The sequence below is a fragment of the Bombina bombina genome, chromosome 6 (assembly GCF_027579735.1).
Source record: "Bombina bombina isolate aBomBom1 chromosome 6, aBomBom1.pri, whole genome shotgun sequence".
Lineage (NCBI taxonomy): Eukaryota > Metazoa > Chordata > Amphibia > Anura > Bombinatoridae > Bombina > Bombina bombina.
This window is the reverse complement of record NC_069504.1, coordinates 314679487-314701800: the sequence shown is the minus strand read 5'-3', so window position 1 is coordinate 314701800 and position 22314 is coordinate 314679487. Positions and strand designations below refer to the sequence as shown.

The 22314-nt window shown below is 36.5% G+C and overlaps 1 protein-coding gene across 1 annotated transcript in view; it reads left to right on the top strand.

Moving 5' to 3' along the window:
- The window catches only part of ACSS3 (acyl-CoA synthetase short chain family member 3), a 328915-nt gene that overhangs the window by 276666 nt on the left and 29935 nt on the right, over positions 1 to 22314 (top strand). The window contains exons 12-13 of the mRNA XM_053716935.1: positions 1853 to 1916; positions 14300 to 14381. Coding sequence (XP_053572910.1) covers positions 1853 to 1916; positions 14300 to 14381 — 146 coding nt within the window. The remainder of the gene's footprint in view (positions 1 to 1852; positions 1917 to 14299; positions 14382 to 22314) is intronic.

Below are 22314 nucleotides of genomic sequence, written 5' to 3'. Positions count from 1 at the left end.
TTTAGCGCAAATGAGAATATGGGATCGTGTTTGAGCTAGAGTGGGTGTTAGTTTTTTTTTTTCTCCGTTGACTTCTACGGGGAAATACGTGAACGTGCACGCGATATTCTAACTTTGTATTTTTGCGCTTGTTGGGTTACTGCTAGAGTAAAAACTGTTTACTTTTAACTCATAATAACCAGACAAGCGCAAAAATCTGTCCCTAAATGTTTATTCTGATGTGGATAAATAAAGCTAATTTTGGAAACAATGTATATTTTTAGTTGAGTTAGAAAACAATGCATTGCATTTGGTATTACCTCCCAGCCTAGGTTACCCCATATGTCAGTAATTTTCAATCTCTTTATAAGTCCGATACATTTTTGCATAAAAATATGTATGATTGTTAAAATGAGTTATATTTCATTCTTCAGTGCATGCCGTTTCTTGCATTTTACATAAAAGCAGGTATCATTTGTAGGTCTTTATTTCTAACTGCTTTTTCTTGATTTCTGAGAGCTCTCTAGTGGTTTCATTATGAATTGGCACAGAAAAAAAACCAACAAAAAATTGTTTTCAAGACACTTTTACTCCTATTTCTTCTTCCCCTTCCATCTGTATTACTGATTTTCGATGAACTCAAAATCAAAATGGATTTCACAAAAAATGAGGACAAGTTTATTTTCAACACTGATTCTATGCTTTACAGTTGTATTTTCCTTACATTTAAAATAATGTGTCACTTAATAAAGGGGTGTTAAAGCATCTTTATAATAATCCTAGTATCTATCTGCAATCAAACACTACATTTTCATACAAATGGTTTAGAAGTAAGTAAATGGACATAAAAATGTGACCTCTGTTATTGTGTTTTATTATTGAACCATTGTGTGCATATAACAGTATTTAACACCTGCAAAAGTATTAAGAACATAGATAAAGTCAACTCCCGAGGAACAATGCACTACTGGGAGATAGTTGAACACATATTGGGAGCATACGACAAGAGGCATATGTGAACAGCCAAAAATCAGCAGCTAGCAAACAGCTCCTAAGCCTACCTAGGTGTGATCTTCAACAAAAGATACCAAGGGAATAAAGTAAATTTGATAATTGATGTAAATTTAAAAAATGTCTTCAAATTGCCCTTTCTGTCTGAACTATGAAAGTTTAAATGTATGTACAACACAAAAAAAAAATATTTTCTGATTCAGACAGACCATACCATTTTAAAAAGTCTCCAATTTACCTCTATTATCAAATCTGCTTTGTTCCTTTTGTATTCTTTGTTGAAGAGTTACGTAGCACTAAATGGCAGGAAAGATTCTTGCTGTATGGTGTTCCAGACACGTGCACGCTCCTGAGCTTACATCTCTGCTTTTCTACAAAAGATGCCAAGAGAATGAAGAAAATTTAATAATATAAGTAAATTAGAAATGTCCTTTTAATTTTTAGGTGTAATATTTTTAGCAATATTTGCATTGTTTTGCTGTCTCAGAGCATTCTAGGGACATAACCATGATAAGTCTCTAAATGTATCTGATTATACTCAAAATAATAAAATTGTATTACATATTTATTAAATATTTCTTAAATCTCATTATCTGTTTTTCTTTATATAACACATTCTCTACCATTCAGTTGGTATCCTGATCCTGTTATATGTTATATGTTTGAACACTTTTCTATTTAGGAAGAACTGTGAGACATTCAAATGATTGTAATTTGTAGACTTCTTCTTTAAATGATGCTTTACTGATTTATAACATGTTTGCTCCTTAAAAAGTAAATACATAAACCATACAACAAGGTAATATTTACCTGGGTTGAATGTACTTCTTTAACTGTTAACCTCTTCTCTCCCATATCACAGTGAAAATATTGGACAACAACATGCAAGAAGTGAAGCCAAATGTCTTAGGAAATATTGTAGTAAAGTAAGTGATACCGTTTATTTTGTTTTTCTTTGCCACCTTGCCTTGAATCTTACATATACATTAGTTAAAGGGACAGGAAACCCACATTTTTTCTTTCATGATTCAGATAGAGCATACAATTTTAAACAACTTTACAATTATGGGCTCGATTATAAGTGGAGCGCAAAATATCAAGCGATATTTGCGCTCCACTTAGTAATACCAGCACACGCAAATGTGCACTCTTATTGCAAGTTAGGTGCATTGCATGGAAGTGTTGCGCTTATGTGAGCGCTCTTCCATAGACTCCAATGGGAGCCTTGTTCTCATGCTGTGAGCCACAGCATGAGAACTAGCGCAACAATGGGCAATCAGATTGCAAATATATACTGTATGTATATGAATATATACATATATTTGTTTTTATATGTGTATATATACATATATATTTACAGGGAACACACAGTTCCCATAGACCACAATGAAAAGGCACTTTTCAGTGCCTTTTTTTTCTAACACCCCACAGCCACCAACTTTAACCCCTCATAACTGCTTTTTGCAGTTTTTAATAAAAAAAAAGAATATTCTTTATTTTGGGGGCAATTGGGGGTTATTTTGAAAATATACCAGACGTCTGATCGGCCCAGCGGCAGAGGGGGGATGGAGGGGAGGGGCGGGACCCTAACAAAGAGAAAATTAATTTTGAAGGTAGAGGTATGGGACAATACACTACAGAAAAAGAAAAATGGGGGGGGTTGCACCCTAAAAAATGATCGCAGGAAGGGGGGAGGTAGGGGGGTGAGGGGTCCCCTACACTATAGAAAAAAGGTATTGATAATTAAATAAAACAAAAATATATAATTAACTGGGTCTGGCAGACAGTTGCCAGTACCTAAAATGGCTGCCACTAGTGGGAGGGGGTTAAAGAGCTGTATGAGAGGAATCCGTGAGGTTGGAGGGTTGAGGAGAAGTATCCCTATACTGCAGAAAAAAAATTAAACAAGAAAAAAAAAAGCCCTTAACTGCATACTAGCAGTTTATTTTCCATTACCTAAGATAGTGTTGAGGATTGTGGGGGGGATTCAGTGTCAGATGGGATGGTAATCCCTACATTACAATAATATTAACCTTTCCAGGAAGAGAAATGAAGAAATAAAGTGTAGGGCGTATAAATTATTCAAAGAAAATAGTACAGACTCAACAATTCAAATAAATAGGGAATGTACCAAAGCATGCAAAAAAAGCAATCAGATCGGCCAAAATTAAACATGAAAGATTAATTGCAAAGGATTCTAAGTCAAACCCTAAAGGGTTTTTTAAGTACATAAATGGCAAATAAGCTAAGAAGGAAAATATAGGTACAAAAAAATGTGTGAAGGGTAGCATGATTAACAGTGACAAGCAGAAGGCTGAGGTACTAAACCAGTTCTATTCTTCAGTGTACACAAGAGAGGAACCAATGGGAGATACTTTGAAACAAACTAGAACATAGAAGCCCATATCATTAACTGGGTTATCTCTAGAAGATATCCGGTAAAAAAACTGTATAATAAGGTAAATAAAACTCCAGGTCCAGATGGAATACACCCAAGAGTTTTACCGGAATTTAGCACTGTTAAAGCCAAACCTCTACTCTTATTATCCTCAGGCATAGTACCCCAGGAATGGCATAAAGCTGATGTGGTGCCATTTTGAAAAAAGGGAAGAAGGGATGATCCAGGAAGCTATAGACCAATTAGTTTGATATCAATAGTGGGGACGATACTTGAACGGATTATAAGGGATTATATTGATGAGTTCAAATCAACATGGTTTTATGAGAAATAGATCATGTTAAAATAATCTAATTAGATTATTGAGGAAGGAAGCAAAAATATAGATAAAGGGGAATCAGTTGATGTGATATACTTGGATTTTGCAAAGGCGTTTTGATACAGTGCTACATGAGAGATTCATGTAATGCTAATGGAAATAGCTGAAAATGTTAGCTCATGGATAAATAACTGGAAAAAAAACAGGGAGCAATGAGATGTAGTAAACGGATCATACTCAGATTGGACAAAGGTAATTAGTGGAGTTCCCCAGGGATCAGTACTGGGCCCTGTTCTTTTTAATATATATATATTTTTTTTAAACAAGCTTTATTGAAAATAAAGTCAGATGTATACAATAAAATCACACTACTCATTTTTTGCTTACATCGCAATACAAGCCAGTAAACAATGGGACATAAACATGTTGAAAACACTAATCGACTTGTTATTAAAGTAGTATAAGACCTGAGTAGATCCCTGTAAGTAAACTTCTGAGTGGCTACAGTCCCGAGAGGGGTTGATCAGAAAAGTCCACATCCGGCCGAAGGCCCCCTCGATTACATAAAGCTTGGCATTTTTGAGAATTTTACCGTATAGAAATTCAAACATGTACAAACTTAAAGAAAACAACAATAGATAACAGAAAGATTATGACAATTAAGTGTGACCAGGTAGAACTGAATGAAACAGAAAGAGAGAAAGAAGAAAAGGAAGGGAAATAGGTTTCATTATAGGGGAGAGAGGGGAAGGGGGGGAAGGATTTAAAGGAAAAAAAAAGGTGGGGGATGGGTCCATCCAGGGAGCAGACTAAGCAACAGGATGAAACTTGAAGGGGACGGCAAAAGGGTTTGTGAGGCATCATATTGGAGTATCTTTCCACGCCTCCAGCATCATGTCATGGAACATCAATTGATTGATTTTGAAGTAGTGCAATCTTTCCAGATTTAGTAAGTCCTCTACTGAGGAGAACCATTCATCCATTGAAGGGATCTGTTTAGACTTACATTTCTGAGGAATTAGTCTCTTAGCGCCTGTGAGCATTATCAGGAGAAGGGCCCTAGTGAAGTCATCTTTAGTCTTAGGAAGTTGTAGTAACAGTGTTTCTGGAGTGTTTGGGATCAAGATTTGTAGTTTCCGAGACATGGTCTCGGTCACGGCAGACCAATAACCCTTCAACTTAGGGCATGACCACCAGATGTGGATAAGTGTACCATGCTCTCTGCAGCCCCTCCAGCAAAAGGGGCTCGCTGATGGAAAGAATCTATGTAGTCTTGTCGGGGTGTGGTACCACCTAGTTAGTAATTTAAGATGAATTTCATGGACAGTTGCTGAAACGGAGGACCGTTTTGCCAGAGTGAATGATCTCAACCATTCATTTTCATCGATAATGTTATTGAGGTCTTTGTTCCATGCTAGCGTGTATGAGGGAAGCTGGATATCTTGTGGCACAAGCAGAAGTCTGTATACCTTCAATATCAATCTCTTGGGGGATGTAGTGCCTGTGCAGAGCAGCTCAAATGGCGTTACATCTCTACAAAATCTCTCTCTGTGTTTATGGTGCATGAGGAAGTGGGTCAGTTGATGATATCTAAACCATGAAGAGAAGAGCTCCCCATGCTGTTTTGACATATCTTGCTGTGTGCGGAGTTTACCGTCATGCAACGCAAAGTGTAAGATACCCCTCACGTAAACTATAATTTGTGCTCATATGTGTCCCCAGCAAGTGATATGGGATTTCGGGATTCTCTATTATCGGGACCATTGGAGAATGAATCAAGGAGATATGAGTGCTAGTGGCCAGTAGCCTATCCCATTCCTGAAAGGTTGTTAAGGTTGTATGATATCTCTGTATTAAATTGGGGCACCTAGACGGAGGAATCCATGAGAGGGCTCCAATATTATGTAATTTAAAAATTTGTCCATCAAATCTGACCCATTGTTTATGTGTGGTGTTGCGTGACCATTCGACAAGCCTCTGCAAGAGTATAGCCCGCCTATACGTTGCCAATTCTGGGAACCCCAGTCCACCCCTCTCCCGGGGAAGATATAACGTTTTTGTAGGCACCCTTGGCTTCACTCCTGCCCAGATGAACTGCTCGATGGAGCGTTGAAGCTGAGGCAAAAAATCTTTAGGCAAAGCAATTGGGACAGTTTGCAGTATATACAATATGCGGGGTAAAATATTCATTTTAATTAGGCCTATTTTTCCCAGCCAAGATAACATTTTGTTCTTCCAAGAAGACAAGTCATTGATGATTTCCCTTCGCAAAGTCAGATAATTGTTTTTGAAAAGATCAGAGGGATTTGCGGACAAATATATACCTAAGTATTTTAATTTAGAGGTAGCTATGGATATACGATGGTATAGGGCCAAATTCTGGATATGTTCTGGGAAAGCGTTAATATTCAACAGTTCAGATTTAGTCAAATTTAAGTGAAAGTTGGAGAGGTCCCCGTACTGTTTTAGTTCATGTAAAAGTTCTGGGATTGAGGTTTTGACATTAGTGAGAGTATAAAGAATGTTGTCAGCGTAAAGTGCTTGTTTGAATTCAATGTCACCCACCCGCATCCCTGTAATCTTTGGGCTCTCCCTAATTTTTTGTGCAAGCGCTTCAATAGAAATGGCAAATAGGAGTGGAGACAAGGGGCAACCCTGCCTGGTACCGTTCGTGATATGGAAAGTGTCTGATAGTGTGTTATTTACCCGTACCCTGGCATTTGGTGCAGAATATAATGCAAATATCATATTAATAAAGGGGTCGCCGAAATTCATTGCATTCAGAACCTGGCGCAGAAAAAGCCAATCTACCCGGTCGAAGGCCTTCTCCGCGTCTGTTGAAAAGAGGGCCAAAGGCACTCCCTCAACTTGGGCATGAGAAAGCAACTGAATTACCTTGTTAGTATTGTCTCGCGCCTCCCTGCCGGGAACGAAACCTACTTGGTCTGACGAGGTTAAAGTGGGGAGAAATTTGTTGAGTCTTTTTGCCAGTATCTTGGCAAAGACCTTTACGTCTGAATTTAACAGTGAAATTGGACGAAAGTTAGCCGGGGATGTGGGGGCCTTACCCTGTTTAGGGATAACAGTTATATGCGCCTCAAGAGACGCGCTAACAAGCGTCAGGTTATTTTTCTAAAAATAGAGGTTAATAACTTTATTTATGTTGCGGCGGGATAGGGGTTAATAACTATATTTATGTTGCGGCGGGGTCGGGGAATGGCGTGATAGAGGTTAATAACTTTATTTATGTTGCGGGGGGGGGTCAGGGAGTGGCGGTATAGGGGTAAACATTTTAGTATAGTGGTGGCATTTAGTGACAGGGTATAAATAAAGTTGGGAAAAAGCCGAATAGCCACAAGATCGATGACTGCTAGTTAACAACAGTCCGATTCTCATTGCTTCGTACTTGGTGCGCGTATTTTTGCCAGCTTTTTTCATAAATGAGGAGAGTGTATTGAGATACGCGGCTGTAATGTTAGGCGATGTTATGCGAGCGTATTGATGCCGACGAATGCAACACAGTTGACAGCTTGATAGATATCCCCCCAAGAGAACAAAGCAAAATTGGTGATAAAAGTAAATTGGAAAGTTGTTTAAAATTACATGCCCTATCTGAATCATGAAATTTTTTTGGACTTGACTGTCCCTTTAGTTTTAGTAGGTAAATAAAAACAAAGGCTCTATTTCTGTTTAAACTGAGTTATAGCAAATATGCTAAAACGTTTCCATTACTTTGGGCAAGTTTTTATCTGAAATTCCTGGCATTGAAGGAGTGAAATCATGTTTTTTTTTTACATAAAGATCTATTCTTCCTGGTTGTTATAATCTTAATATTTACAACCAAAATTCTTAAATTTTGGAATAACTTTGAAGACTAGTTTTACAGTTAGCCGAAAGTGACTGCTTTGGTTATATTCTATTAGAAATACAATGCACAATTATATACTATTAGAAAATAATTGCAGAATATTGTGAGTTAAACTGTCTTCAGACCAATAGATCATTCATTAATATTTTCTACTGTACATTAAAGGGACATAAAACACTTTGAGATAGTAATATAAAATGATAAATAGTATATATAAAAAAAACTCTGCAATATACTTTCATTATTTATTTTGTCCCCTTTTTCTGTAATTCCATTCTTAAATTGTGAGCTTTTCAGTTCCTGTTAGAAATGGAAGTGTAGAACACTGTTATATTCCACACAGCTATTGGCTGCACACTCTAGTGACCTATTTATAATGATCTCTAATTGGCCACAGCAGAGAAGGTAACCTAAGTTACAACATGGCAACTCCCATTGTTCTAAAGACACTAAAACTTTACACTTATTTTGTTAATATTTAAAAAGCTAATGAAACTTTAAAAAATACATCTACACATTATTCTCAGACTAATCTTTTCTTTGTATGCATCATTCTATCTAGCATTTATTAGTGTTTAATGTCCCTTTGATTGATGGAGGAAAAATTACAAAATGCATATACGTATAAATTCTGGGCACTCTTGCACATGCTCAGTAGGAGCTAGAGCGTCAAAAAGTGAATTGGGCACATTTTGATAATGGAAGTAAATTATAAAAAAATATTTTATTCTTTTTAAATTGCATATTCTATCTGAATCATTAAAGTTTTATTTGGAATTTCCTTGATGAGGTAAGAGGTTGATTTTGTGTACAAAGATTCGCAGAGGAACAATGGAATTAAAAGGTTATGAAACCCAAAAATGTATTTTGTTATTGAGAAAGAGCTTAACATTTTTTTTAAAAAAGCTTCAAATTTACTTCTAATATAATAATAATTTTGCCTTTTAAGGGATATGAAACCCAAACATGTTCTTTTGCGATTCAGACAGAGCATACCATTTTTAAAAAGTTTTAAATTTACGTCAATTATCAATTTTGCTTCTTTACCATGTTATTCTGTATTGAAGAGATACCTAGGTAGGTGTTCTTGTAAATGAATAACTTTTTTGCACAAGTACTGCCATATAGTGCTTCAAACACATGCACGCTCCTAGGCTTATGTCTCTGTTTTTAACAAAAGATACCAAGAGAACAAAGAAAATTTGATCATAGAAATAAATTAATAGTTGTTAAAAATAGAACACTCTGGGGCCCATTTAACAAGCTCCGTAGGGAGATTATGGGCCTGTGTTTCTGGCGAGTCTTCAGACTCGCCAGAAACACAAGTTATGAAGCAGCGGTCTAAAGACCGCTGCTCCATAACCCTGTCCGCCTGCTCAGAGCCGGAAATCAACCAATCGAATACGATCGGGTTGATTGAAACCTCCCTGCTGTTGGCCGCGAGTCAGCAGGGGGCGGTATTGCACCAGCAGCTCTTGTGAGCTGCTGGTGCAATGTTAAATGCGGAAAGCGTATTGTTCTCCGCATTTAGCGAGGTCTTGCGGACCTGATCCGCAATAGGGGCCTCTGTCTGAATCATGAAATAAAAATGTTTCATGTCCTTTTATGGCCAATTTATTTTATACCATTTTTGTTGTAAAGAAGAGGTGTTATCTCTGCAGAAACAAATCCACTCTGTGATATCTTCTAGATAGAAAAATTGCCCCAAATAATCTTACAGAAGCTTCTAGTAGCGCATGACATTGTGGATAGATTAAAGGAATTCATTTACCCAAAACTTTGAACATATGCAGACATAAATATAGCTTCAGGCTACATAATTAAAAACAAATCCTTAATTTGGGGTGAATGACCTTTGGACTTTCATTTAAATCTTAAATAGAAACCTTTTGTTAAATAGATTTTTCCTCAAAAAGCATTTTATTTAATTAAATTTGATTTACACAAAAAAAAATTTTTTTATTTTTCTTCAATTGACCTTTGTGTGTGTACAAATTATCAGTTAGAAAGATTGGGTATGTTTAGAGTGCAGCTGCATGAGCCTAGACTGTATAAAACTGGAAGTACTCACTTCTCAAATATAACATAGTAACATAGAAGATGACGTTGAAAAAAAGACCGAAGTCCATCGAGTTCAACCTATACAAATCAAATATACTTACAAAAAAGCTCCAGTTGAGTTTAAATTAATCCAATTAAAAGGTGACCCATTTAATACAAGCAATCATATCCATGAATTCTGTTTATAGCCAGAAATGTATCCAAACCATTTTTAAATGTATCTAAGGTATTGGCATTCACTTCCTCCTTTGGTAATGAGTTCCACAAGTTTATTGCTCTTAGAGTGAAAAAACTTATCCGTTGCAGGAGATTAAATCTCCTGTCCTCCAGCCTTAAATTGTCACCTCTTGTCAGAAACAATATTCTTGGAACAACAGAGCTTCTGCCATCTCTGTATGGCATACATATTTATATAACTTAATCATATCCCGTCTCAAGCGCCTTTTTTTCTAAAGAAAATAGATCCAGTCTGGCTTAAATAAATAGCTTAAATTCTCCATTCCCCTTATTAGCTTTGTGATTTCCATAAACTTATTTACTCAGGAATTAAATGTGTGACTTCATTTTGTCTGTACAACATTTGTTTCTAACATGACAACCCAAATTATTTAGTGTGTTAAAAACCATGAGATTCCACTTATAGCATTCTAATTCTGAAGATTTGTTGTATATTACAAATGTTAAAGGGATCATAAACCCACATTTTTTCTTTTCTTTGCAACTTTCTAATTTACTCCTATTATCAATTTTTATTTGTTCTCTTGCTATCTTTATATAAAAAATAGGAATCTAAGCTTACGAGCTGGCCCATTAGCCACCATTCAGCAAGCGCTACCCAGGTTCTGAATAAAAAATGGCCCGGCTCCTAAGCTTAGAGGCCAGCTTTTCAAATAAAGATAGCAAGAGAACGAAGAGAATTAATAGGAGTAAATTAGAAAGTTGCTTAAAATTGCATGCTCTATCTAAATCATTAAAGAAAAAAAAAATTGGGTATAGCGTCCCTTTAAAACATTTTTTGTCTGTGGCTGTGCTCATAAAACTGCCTGCAGCAAATCTGTTCAGAGCATAAAAATATTGTTTGTGCTGCAGGTGTGCTGGCAATAATTCTAGGTTCTGCCTATGTGCATTTTTGAACGTTATGCAGCAAATACTTCATTATGCTGTCAGCATCTGCAACATAGTAATAGTGTCATTATTGTAGCTGTGCTGTTTAAAATCACTTTCCGATGAATGTCTTTCAGCTGTAAGCATCATAATAATAGATAATGTCTAAGCCTTTTTGCCTATATTTCCTAGTCAGAGAAAAGGTTCAACATAGCTGATTTAGTAGTTCATATGATAATATATCGTTTGCTTTGTGTTGCTTATCCTCAAAAAATGCCTACAACAATCCTCTCTAAAAGCTAAATTATTTTTTTCCTGCTTCTGGTGCACGAGCACAAGGACCAGTATAATTGCCTCTAAGATCTTTGACAAGGCACCACATATTTTATTACACCATTCAAGTCTCCCAAATCAATATTACAGGTCCTGTGTTTACAGTAACTTTCAGATTGCTATAGTTAGGGGCAGATAGCTTAGCCTCCATTCTGAACCTTCCTAAACTGTTGTTCAAATGGCTTACCCACATTCACGACACAAGGAATCATATTTATGGACAAAGCACAGAAATTATGTCATCAGAAGATGTCCATACATTTTTTTACTCTAGTTTTACCTATGTGTTTAATTAATTTACAGCGGTTAAACACATAGACCTCCATCTGCTCTTTCTGAATGAAAAGGCCATTTTTCAATTTAAGGCAATCATAATATCCCATTTTCGTCTCTTTCCCACACTTGCAAAACCCTATTTTTTGTATGGGGCCAAAAAATTCTCACCAATAGCAATCCATTTTTAAGTGACTTTTCAACACCTTTTCACGGCCAATTTTGACTTTTCAAATTCATTTTGGACATCATGGCTGTTTATAAACCTATCTTGCACATGTACAGAACTCTCTAAACATATGTGATACCAATTCATAGTTCCATTCCTCCCTAGTGTAGAGGGATACAATGTATATGTATTTGAACAGGGCACCCATTTACATATGTATAGGATATATATATACATGTGTATTGAGAGCATGATATCCTGTACAGGTAAGGGGATCTGCAGGAAAAGTCACTATAGGACCCAACATGTACAAATAGTATGTTTTTTTTTAATATTTGATTCTAAGTCACACTCACACTGTCATGTTTGTTTGGGATTGTGCAATTTCAACTTTCATAGGAATCTAGTACAATCTGTTTCCTTCCACACCACTGCTAAGCCGTCTAAATGCATCTTTTATGTTGTCATGATGGGCAGACTGTGCACAATTTTTCTATCATTATATGGTCACTTTTAAACTTAGAAAATTATTGTTTTTTAAAATATATATCTCTCTTGTGTGTTAAGCGCCGTTTCCAGTTTGGCATGATCTGCCAATATATTACTAAACACATTTTTTCCTGGTTTATTAAAATGTTGAGAATATAGCTCCAATCACTTTCCTTAAACTAAAATATGATTAAAATATTAATTTGAGATTGCAATTAGGAGTTTGAACCTGTACATTAAATAATTATTAAAATGGTAATTAAAAATTATGTAAAATATTATTTGCCAAGAGTATGTACTAATACTGTGCCTACTTATGAGTGGAGCTCTATCTTAACGTGCTAACGTGAAGAGGCAAATTTGCCCCCTTACGGGCGCACCTTATATAACCAGCCTGGTTAATGCTCATGCAAGCTCATGGATTCAATTTGTGCAATTAACTAGAGGTAAGACCTCTGGTTAAAAGTTAAAATATGCCCCAATTGCCCTAAAGTACAGATTATATTGCACTTACATGTTTAATAAAGATGACCATTTTTTTTAACTGCATGAAGCAGTTATAAGGGCTTAAGGTAAGGGCATGTGGGGTGTTAGAAAAAAAAAAACAGCACTAAAGTGACTTTACATAGAGGTGAATGGGGGATTGTGTTTTCCCCCATATACATATGTATTGCTGCCCAACCCTGTGCGAATTGCCCCCTGAGCTGCACAAGGCTTCCAGGCAATGCAAACTCGAGGTTTCATTTGCATTGCTCCTCACTTATAATAACTTGTAATACCAGTGCAGATTTACGTGTTTTTAACATAAGCGCAATATTGCGCTCTATTTATAATTTAACCCATTATTGGTTAACTAAAAAAGCAAAATTAATAGGGATGTGCATTTTCGGCGTTTCTTTATAAAATGATTGCCGAATATAACCTCCGCCAGTGGCATGTGGCTATTTTCGGAGCTGGATTTCTTATAAAAGTTCAACACCCTAAGATCTTTGCAAATCCAGATTTAAGTGTATTGCACTTTCACAAGAAGAAATCCGGTTCGAAAAATGCTACTTGCGGCTGCCATATTCGGCATTAGTTTTATAACAAACCTCCCCGAATACACATCCCTACAAACTGTAATGCACAAGGCAGTGAACATCATTACTGAATGTATTAGCTGCTATATTTTACTTTCACGTTTACCTTGTTTATGTTTGTGTAGATATGTTGAAACCTACATGAAGGTTTTAACAAGTCAATAGATTTTTGTACATGAAGTTTACAGATTTACAAAATTGATATTTGTAAGGGAACATTCTGGTTGCTGTGGAAACTTTGTAGCAGTGTTTTGATGGCTATGGATAATACTTTGAAGTCCATTGTGTATATTGATGCAAATGTTATTTGTATGTTGTCTTGATTCGTTTGAGTATTTAGACTGTACTTTCCTTTTTTTGTGACAAATGGTGAAGATCCTGATGACATGAACTTGTGTGACACGTTGGAATAGAAACCCTTAAACAGATATTGTACTGTAAAATGTTCTTTCTTTAATATACTCTGCAATGTATTAGAGGGACACTATACCCAAACATTTTCTTTCATGATTAAGGTAGAGAATATAATTTTAAACAACATTCCAATTTACTTCTATTACCTAATTTGCTTTATTCTTTAGATATACTTTAATGAAGCAATAGCAATGCACACAGTGAACCAATCACAGGAGGCATCTTTGTGCAGCTACCAATCAGCAGCTACTAAGCATATCTAGATATGCTTTTCAGCAAAGAATATCAAGAGAATGAAGCAAAATAGATAATAGAAGTAAATTAAAAAGTTTTTTTTATAATTGTATGCTCTTTCTAAATCATGAAAGAAAAATGTGGGTTTCATGTCCCTTTAAGTTGCTAGGAATAGCTTATTTTCCTTTATTTTCTCCGGCTACTGCCTGTTAAAAATCTCAATACTCCAGTATTGGCTAAAAAGTAGAAGAGTTAGCAACTGTAACCATCCCCCCAGTGGAGATGGGAAAGATACTGTAGTAAAATTTTAATTTTCAATTACTCTAAGTATTGACATTTATGTATACAAAAAGAGATAAGATAATGAGGATTTTGTGTATATTAAGAGAGATAAGATTAGTCTATTTAAGTGGGTTGTGGTTTCAATGAATAAAACCAGCCATTCCATAAACAAAATGTTTAACACATTAATGGCAAACCAATTTTACAGTAGAGTGTCCCTTCAAATCTAACGCATTTCTTTCTTGTAAAGCCGGTGTCAAACCTACTCTCTGTGTTCTATTTTCAGATTACCGTTGCCTCCAGGAGCATTCTCCACCCTCTGGGAAAATGAGGACTTGTTTAAAGACCTATATTTCAGAAAATATCCAGTAAGTTTAATAAGATTTAGGGCCAGATTATGAGTGGAGCACAAATTAATGCTTCCATTTGAGCATTAACAGAGCTACAAGTAAGATTTTTGCCGCTTGTCAGGTTATGCTCATATTATGAGTTGAAAGTAAACTGTTTACGCTTACACTGTAACCCGATGTGTGTAAATAGACAAATTTAGGATATTCCCCCATCAAAGTCAATAGAGCAAAAACAGTGGGGGGAAAAATAACACCCTACTCACACTCAAACACAATCCCATATTCTCATTTGCGCTAACTCGACATGAAAATATGAATATTTCACATTCCAATGTTTGTCACATAGCAAAATATGTTCTATTTATTCATAAATACATATTTCTATTTACATCTGATGGTATTTTGGTACAATATATATCTATACCTAGATTATTATAAATATATATATATATCTATATATTTATAAATACACAGAACATATTCCGCTAAGTGTAGAACAATGGAAATTGAAATATTTACAGTAAATACATAGTTAAAACCTTTATTAAATATGCTTTTACATATTTTCATCTTCTTAATGGCCAAGGACTCAATACACTTCTATATAGGTCTATGTAAACATATGTGTTTAGATGTGTATATATGTCTGTAATACATATATACACATATAAATTTATATGTACACACGCACACACACACATATATATATATATATATATATATATATATATATACACAGTATATATATATTTATATGTACAAATGCATCTTTAGACATGCATTTGTATGTATCTCTGTTAAAGTCTTTAACTTTTGTATGCAACATTTTTTATACATACATTTTATTAAAAGGTTTTATTATGAGTGTAACTGTACTTTGTAATGTATTTTTTATGTGTTTTGTGACACTTTTTTGCTTCGCAAAACAGATAGCCAGATCTCTGAAGTCTCGGTTATCATTCTAGCATAAATTGCCATTGCATTCAAGTGATCGTGTTTACTTTCTAATCGTAATACGAGCATTAAACTCCTTATTGCTCGAGCGCAAATGTTTATGCTGCACTCTTAATCTAGCCCTTAACTTCCTGACTGATTAACGCTGAATAACTCCTGAAATAGCTCTTACACTTAATGTTATCTTATTTTTATGAGAATCTTTATTATGGTAGATCCTTTGCAGAGCTAATATATTCATTAATCTTCCATAAAGAGCTAATATTTCTTTCATGTAATTAGCAAGAGTCCATGAGCTAGTGACGTATGGGATATACATTCCTACCAGGAGGGGCGAAGTTTCCCAAACCTTAAAATGCCTATAAATACACCCCTCACCACACCCACAAATCAGTTTTACAAACTTTGCCTCCCGTGGAGGTGGTGAAGTAAGTTTGTGCTAGATTCTACGTTGATATGCGCTTTGCAGCAGGCTGGAGCCCGGTTTTCCTCTCAGCGTGCAGTGAATGTCAGAGGGATGTGAAGAGAGTATTGCCTATTTGAATACCATGGTCTCCTTCTACGGGATCTATTTCATAGGTTCTCTGTTATCGGTCGTAGAGATTCATCTCTTACCTCCCTTTTCAGATCGACGATATACTCTTATATATACCATTACCTCTACTGATTCTCGTTTCAGTACTGGTTTGGCTATCTACTATATGTAGATGAGTGTCCTGGGGTAAGTAAAATCTTATTTTTTTGTGACACTCTAAGCTATGGTTGGGCACTTTATATATAAAGTTCTAAATATATGTCTTTAAACTTATATTTGCCATGATTCAGGATAATCAGTATTCCTTTATAATTCAGACTGTCAGTTTCATTATTTGGGATAATGCATTTTAATTCAATTTATTTTTCATTACCTTGAAAATTCTCAATTGGCCATTTTCCCTGCGTGCTGTTAGGCTCGCGGGGGCAGAAAATGTTGCTTTTTATTGCGTCATTCTTGGCGCTGACTTTTTTGGCACAAAAAATTTCGTCATTTCCGGCGCCGTAGTTGACGCCGGAAGTTGTATTCTGTAAACGTCATTTTTTGACGCATGTGTATTCAGACATTTTTTTCCCGCCAAAAAATGTGGGCGTCGGTTTCGGCGTCAGAGGATGTGGCGTCATACTTGGCGCCAAAGTATATGGGCGTTGTATTTAGCGCCAATAATGTGGGTGTCATTTTTGGCGCCAAAAAATGTGGTTATTTAAATCTCACTTTTTTATTGCTTCTGGTTTTTAGAAGCTTATTATTTTTCATTTCTTTTCCCATTCCTGAAACTGTCATTTAAGGAATTTGATAATTTTGCTTTAAAGATTGTTTTTTTCTATTACATATTGCAAGATTTCTCTGTTCCTGTTTCAAAATCGTTCTAAGGGATTCCCTTTGACTGAGGTTCAGTCCTACCAAAGCGAAGTTCATTTATTTTAAAAATGTTATGAATGTTTTTCTTTAGCTATGGTCTGTAATAAGTTATCATGATAAACTTTTACATGCAGAATCCGTTAGTATTTATGCTTTATATATTTGCTATTCTTTTTACATCTTATGTTCAAGAATTACCTAGAAGATTTATAAGAATATTTTTCTGATTCTAGTTTAAAGGCTTTGTCTGACATCGTGCCTTCTAATAAAAAAATTTTTAGGTCTTTTTCAAACTTCTTTTTTAATTATTGCAGTTTCAAATGACCAACTACATAATGATTTATCCTTCTCTGATGATGTTTTTCTCATTTCAGAATTTTCTTCATCAGATATTGACACTATCAAATCCACTTTTTTATTTTTAAAGTACATTTGTTCTTTGTTGAAAAGGTGTTGATTATTTTGGATATTAAGGTAATTAGTTCTTTCCAGACTAACATTTTATTTCTGCTTATTTATTCTTCTGTATTTTCAGAGGTTTTTTTCCAGTTCCTCATACTAGGGAATGGAATAGGCTGGGAATTTTCTTTTATTCCTTCTTTAAAGGATTTAAATTATATTCTTTGCCGGCAATTCATTTCAATTTTGATGGTTCTCCAATTTAATGGGGCTATCTCTACTCCTGCTAATTATGCTATTGTTTCTATAGCAAAATAGTATTTATTTTTCCTTTAGATGGTTGTATCCTATTTAAGGAAAATTATTTTTCACCTGTGATTTATTTGAATGATGTTGCAATTGCTTCATTTATTCTGTTTACTTTAAATTCAAGTATCAGATTATGTTTTATTTAGCATTGTTAAGGGACAAAGTCTTCTGCTCATTTGAGGTTCAGACTGGGTGCTGTTGCATTTGTCTTGTTGTCTTGCATTTTGTTTATGCAAGTCTGGTGTTGACTGGTCCTTTAACTGGATTAACATGCTAATGATTTCATTTGTATCTTCATTTTATTGAATATTTTCACAAATGAGGTTTAATCTATGTCTTTAGCTGTTTTTAGCTAGAAGAATTTTGTGATTTCTAAAAATCCTTATTTCTTTTTTCCAAGATAATCAATTATTTGATTCATTTCTTAACTGTTACTCTGGGCTTCAAGATTGAGTTCTAAGAATAAAACTTTGAGCTTATTTTAGTTCGGTTGTTCTTACTCAGGAACAAAATTCTAAATTCTTATCCAAGTAACATGTTTTTAATTGGAAGTTTTTTGGTTCTATTCGGTCCAAATTTCTTAGATTTTGGTGTAGAATTAAATTTAGAGTTAAACCGTCTATGAGAAGTCTTTTTCTCTCTTTTATATTCCAGCTATTCCAGTAAGGCTAACATTTTCCTATATATTTTGGGTAATGTTGAAGAGCGGCTGATCACCTGTTGGGGCTCAAGCGCTGCTCAGATCTGGAATCTTCTGGGGTATTTATTCCTGTTCCATTTTTAGGAACTGGGTTTTGAGGTTTTTATTCAAAACTATTCATTGTTCCAAAGATAGAAAATCTTTTGGTATTTATATGGTCTATTCTGCCTTTTTTTGGTCAGTGATAGCATTATTTGTTTTCGTTAGATACAATAGATGCATATCTTCATTTTCTGTTTTCATTCAGATTATTTTTAATTTCTGAGACTACGGAATCTCATATGATTCAACTTTGTTTTTTCAAGACATGGTTAGAGGAGCTTTTTTATCAAAAGCTCTTGATTCCTCACACAAGGGTCACCTCTTTTAGGTTTCCAGATAGATTGTGTCACTGTCTTTGTCTCTAACAGACAAGTGACTTTTTTATTGGGTTCTGTCTGTCGGTACCTTCAGTCTCTATTATTTCCAGTTTTTTTATGCTGAATAATGGTGCAGGGATTCTAGGATTTCACTTTTTAAATCTTCGAATTCTATGTTTCTCTATCTTTGATTAGGTGGTTAAGATCACCATCATTTAGTTCTACAGGTCTCTCAACCTAGACCATGATCTCTATAGATGCGAGTCTTTTAGGTTGGGAGGCTGTCTGAGGTTCTCTGTCATTATCACATTTGTGGTGTATGTCATTCATCAGGGTGTGACTATCAGTCTTTAGACTGTGACAAAAGTATCTCGGATATTTGCTTGGGCTAAATCCAGCTCCTATCTAAATTCTGGGGTCCTTTTCCCAGGTATAAACGTTTGGGAAGTGGATTATCTCTGTTTATCAAGCTTTACATCCGGGAGAATGGTCTTTACCCAGATATGTTTTTCCATTTTTCGGATGTGAGGGCTTCCAGAAATAGATCTGTTGGCCTCTCATCTTAACAAGGAACTTCCCAGGGGCCTATTTCAGGTCCGGGGATCCTCAGGCAGAAGTAGCGTATGCATTGACACTTCCTTCTAATTATCATTCTGTCTATATCCTCCGCCTCTAGTTCTTCCAAAATTCTAATGGAGCGTTCGTTTGTACTGCTGGTGGTTCCAGCATGGCCTCACAGGTTTTGGTATGCGGATCTCATTCGGATGGCTAGTTGCCAACCTTGGACATTTCCGTTAAGACCAGACTTTTTATCTCAAAGCCCATTTCTCCAACATAGGTGTGTCCGGTCCACGGCGTCATCCTTACTTGTGGGATATTCTCTTCCCCAACAGGAAATGGCAAAGAGCCCAGCAAAGCTGGTCACATGATCCCTCCTAGGCTCCGCCTACCCCAGTCATTCTCTTTGCCGTTGTACAGGCAACATCTCCACGGAGATGGCTTAGAGTTTTTTAGTGTTTAACTGTAGTTTTTATTATTCAATCAAGAGTTTGTTATTTTGAAATAGTGCTGGTATGTACTATTTACTCAGAAACAGAAAAGAGATGAAGATTTCTGTTTGTATGAGGAAAATGATTTTAGCAACCGTCACTAAAATCCATGGCTGTTCCACACAGGACTGTTGAGAGCAATTAACTTCAGTTGGGGGAACAGTGAGCAGTCTCTTGCTGCTTGAGGTATGACACATTCTAACAAGACGATGTAATGCTGGAAGCTGTCATTTTCCCTATGGGATCCGGTAAGCCATGTTTATTACGATCGTAAATAAGGGCTTCACAAGGGCTTATTAAGACTGTAGACTTTTTCTGGGCTAAATCGATTCATTATTAACACATATTTAGCCTTGAGGAATCATTTTATTTGGGTATTTTGATATAATAATATCGGCAGGCACTGTTTTAGACACCTTATTCTTTAGGGGCTTTCCCAAAGCATAGGCAGAGCCTCATTTTCGCGCCGGTGTTGCGCACTTGTTTTTGAGAGGCATGGCATGCAGTCGCATGTGAGAGGAGCTCTGATACTTAGAAAAGACTTCTGAAGGCGTCATTTGGTATCGTATTCCCCTTTGGGCTTGGTTGGGTCTCAGCAAAGCAGATACCAGGGACTGTAAAGGGGTTAAAGTTCAAAACGGCTCCGGTTCCGTTATTTTAAGGGTTAAAGCTTCCAAATTTGGTGTGCAATACTTTTAAGGCTTTAAGACACTGTGGTAAAAATTTGGTGAATTTTGAACAATTCCTTCATGTTTTTTCGCAATTGCAGTAATAAAGTGTGTTCAGTTTAAAATTTAAAGTGACAGTAACGGTTTTATTTTAAAACGTTTTTTGTACTTTGTTATCAAGTTTATGCCTGTTTAACATGTCTGAACTACCAGATAGACTGTGTTCTGAATGTGGGGAAGCCAGAATTCCTATTCATTTAAATAAATGTGATTTATGTGACAATGACAATGATGCCCAAGATGATTCCTCAAGTGAGGGGAGTAAGCATGGTACTGCATCATTCCCTCCTTCGTCTACACGAGTCTTGCCCACTCAGGAGGCCCCTAGTACATCTAGCGCGCCAATACTCCTTACTATGCAACAATTAACGGCTGTAATGGATAATTCTGTCAAAAACATTTTAGCCAAAATGAACACTTATCAGCGTAAGCGCGACTGCTCTGTTTTAGATACTGAAGAGCATGACGACGCTGATAATAATGTTTCTGAAGGGCCCCTAACCCAGTCTGATGGGGCCAGGGAGGTTTTGTCTGAGGGAGAAATTACTGATTCAGGGAACATTTCTCAACAAGCTGAACCTGATGTGATTACATTTAAATTTAAGTTGGAACATCTCCGCATTCTGCTTAAGGAGGTATTATCCACTCTGGATGATTGTGACAAGTTGGTCATCCCAGAGAAACTATGTAAAATGGACAAGTTCCTAGAGGTGCCGGGGCTCCCAGAAGCTTTTCCTATACCCAAGCGGGTGGCGGACATTGTTAATAAAGAATGGGAAAGGCCCGGTATTCCTTTCGTCCCTCCCCCCATATTTAAAAAATTGTTTCCTATGGTCGACCCCAGAAAGGACTTATGGCAGACAGTCCCCAAGGTCGAGGGAGCGGTTTCCACTTTAAACAAACGCACCACTATACCCATAGAGGATAGTTGTGCTTTCAAAGATCCTATGGATAAAAAATTAGAAGGTTTGCTTAAAAAGATGTTTGTTCAGCAGGGTTACCTTCTACAACCAATTTCATGCGTTGTCCCTGTCGCTACAGCCGCATGTTTCTGGTTCGATGAGCTGATAAAGGCGGTCGATAGTGATTCTCCTCCTTATGAGGAGATTATGGACAGAATCAATGCTCTCAAATTGGCTAATTCTTTTACCCTAGACGCCACTTTGCAATTGGCTAGGTTAGCGGCTAAGAATTCTGGGTTTGCTATTGTGGCGCGCAGAGCGCTTTGGTTGAAATCTTGGTCGGCTGATGCGTCTTCCAAGAACAAGCTACTTAACATTCCTTTCAAGGGGAAAACGCTGTTTGGCCCTGACTTGAAAGAGATTATCTCTGATATCACTGGGGGTAAGGGCCACGCCCTTCCTCAGGATCGGCCTTTCAAGGCAAAAAATAAACCTAATTTTCGTCCCTTTCGTAGAAACGGACCAGCCCAAAGTGCTACGTCCTCTAAGCAAGAGGGTAATACTTCTCAAGCCAAGCCAGCTTGGAGACCAATGCAAGGCTGGAACAAGGGAAAGCAGGCCAAGAAACCTGCCACTGCTACCAAGACAGCATGAAATGTTGGCCCCCGATCCGGGACCGGATCTGGTGGGGGGCAGACTCTCTCTCTTCGCTCAGGCTTGGGCAAGAGATGTTCTGGATCCTTGGGCGCTAGAAATAGTCTCCCAAGGTTATCTTCTGGAATTCAAGGGGCTTCCCCCAAGGGGGAGGTTCCACAGGTCTCAGTTGTCTTCAGACCACATAAAAAGACAGGCATTCTTACATTGTGTAGAAGACCTGTTAAAAATGGGAGTGATTCGTCCTGTTCCATTAAGAGAACAAGGGATGGGGTTCTACTCCAATCTGTTCATAGTTCCCAAAAAAGAGGGAACGTTCAGACCAATCTTTGATCTCAAGATCTTAAACAAGTTTCTCAAGGTTCCATCGTTCAAGATGGAAACCATTCGAACTATTCTTCCTTCCATCCAGGAAGGTCAATTCATGACCACGGTGGATTTAAAGGATGCGTATCTACATATTCCTATCCACAAGGAACATCATCGGTTCCTAAGGTTCGC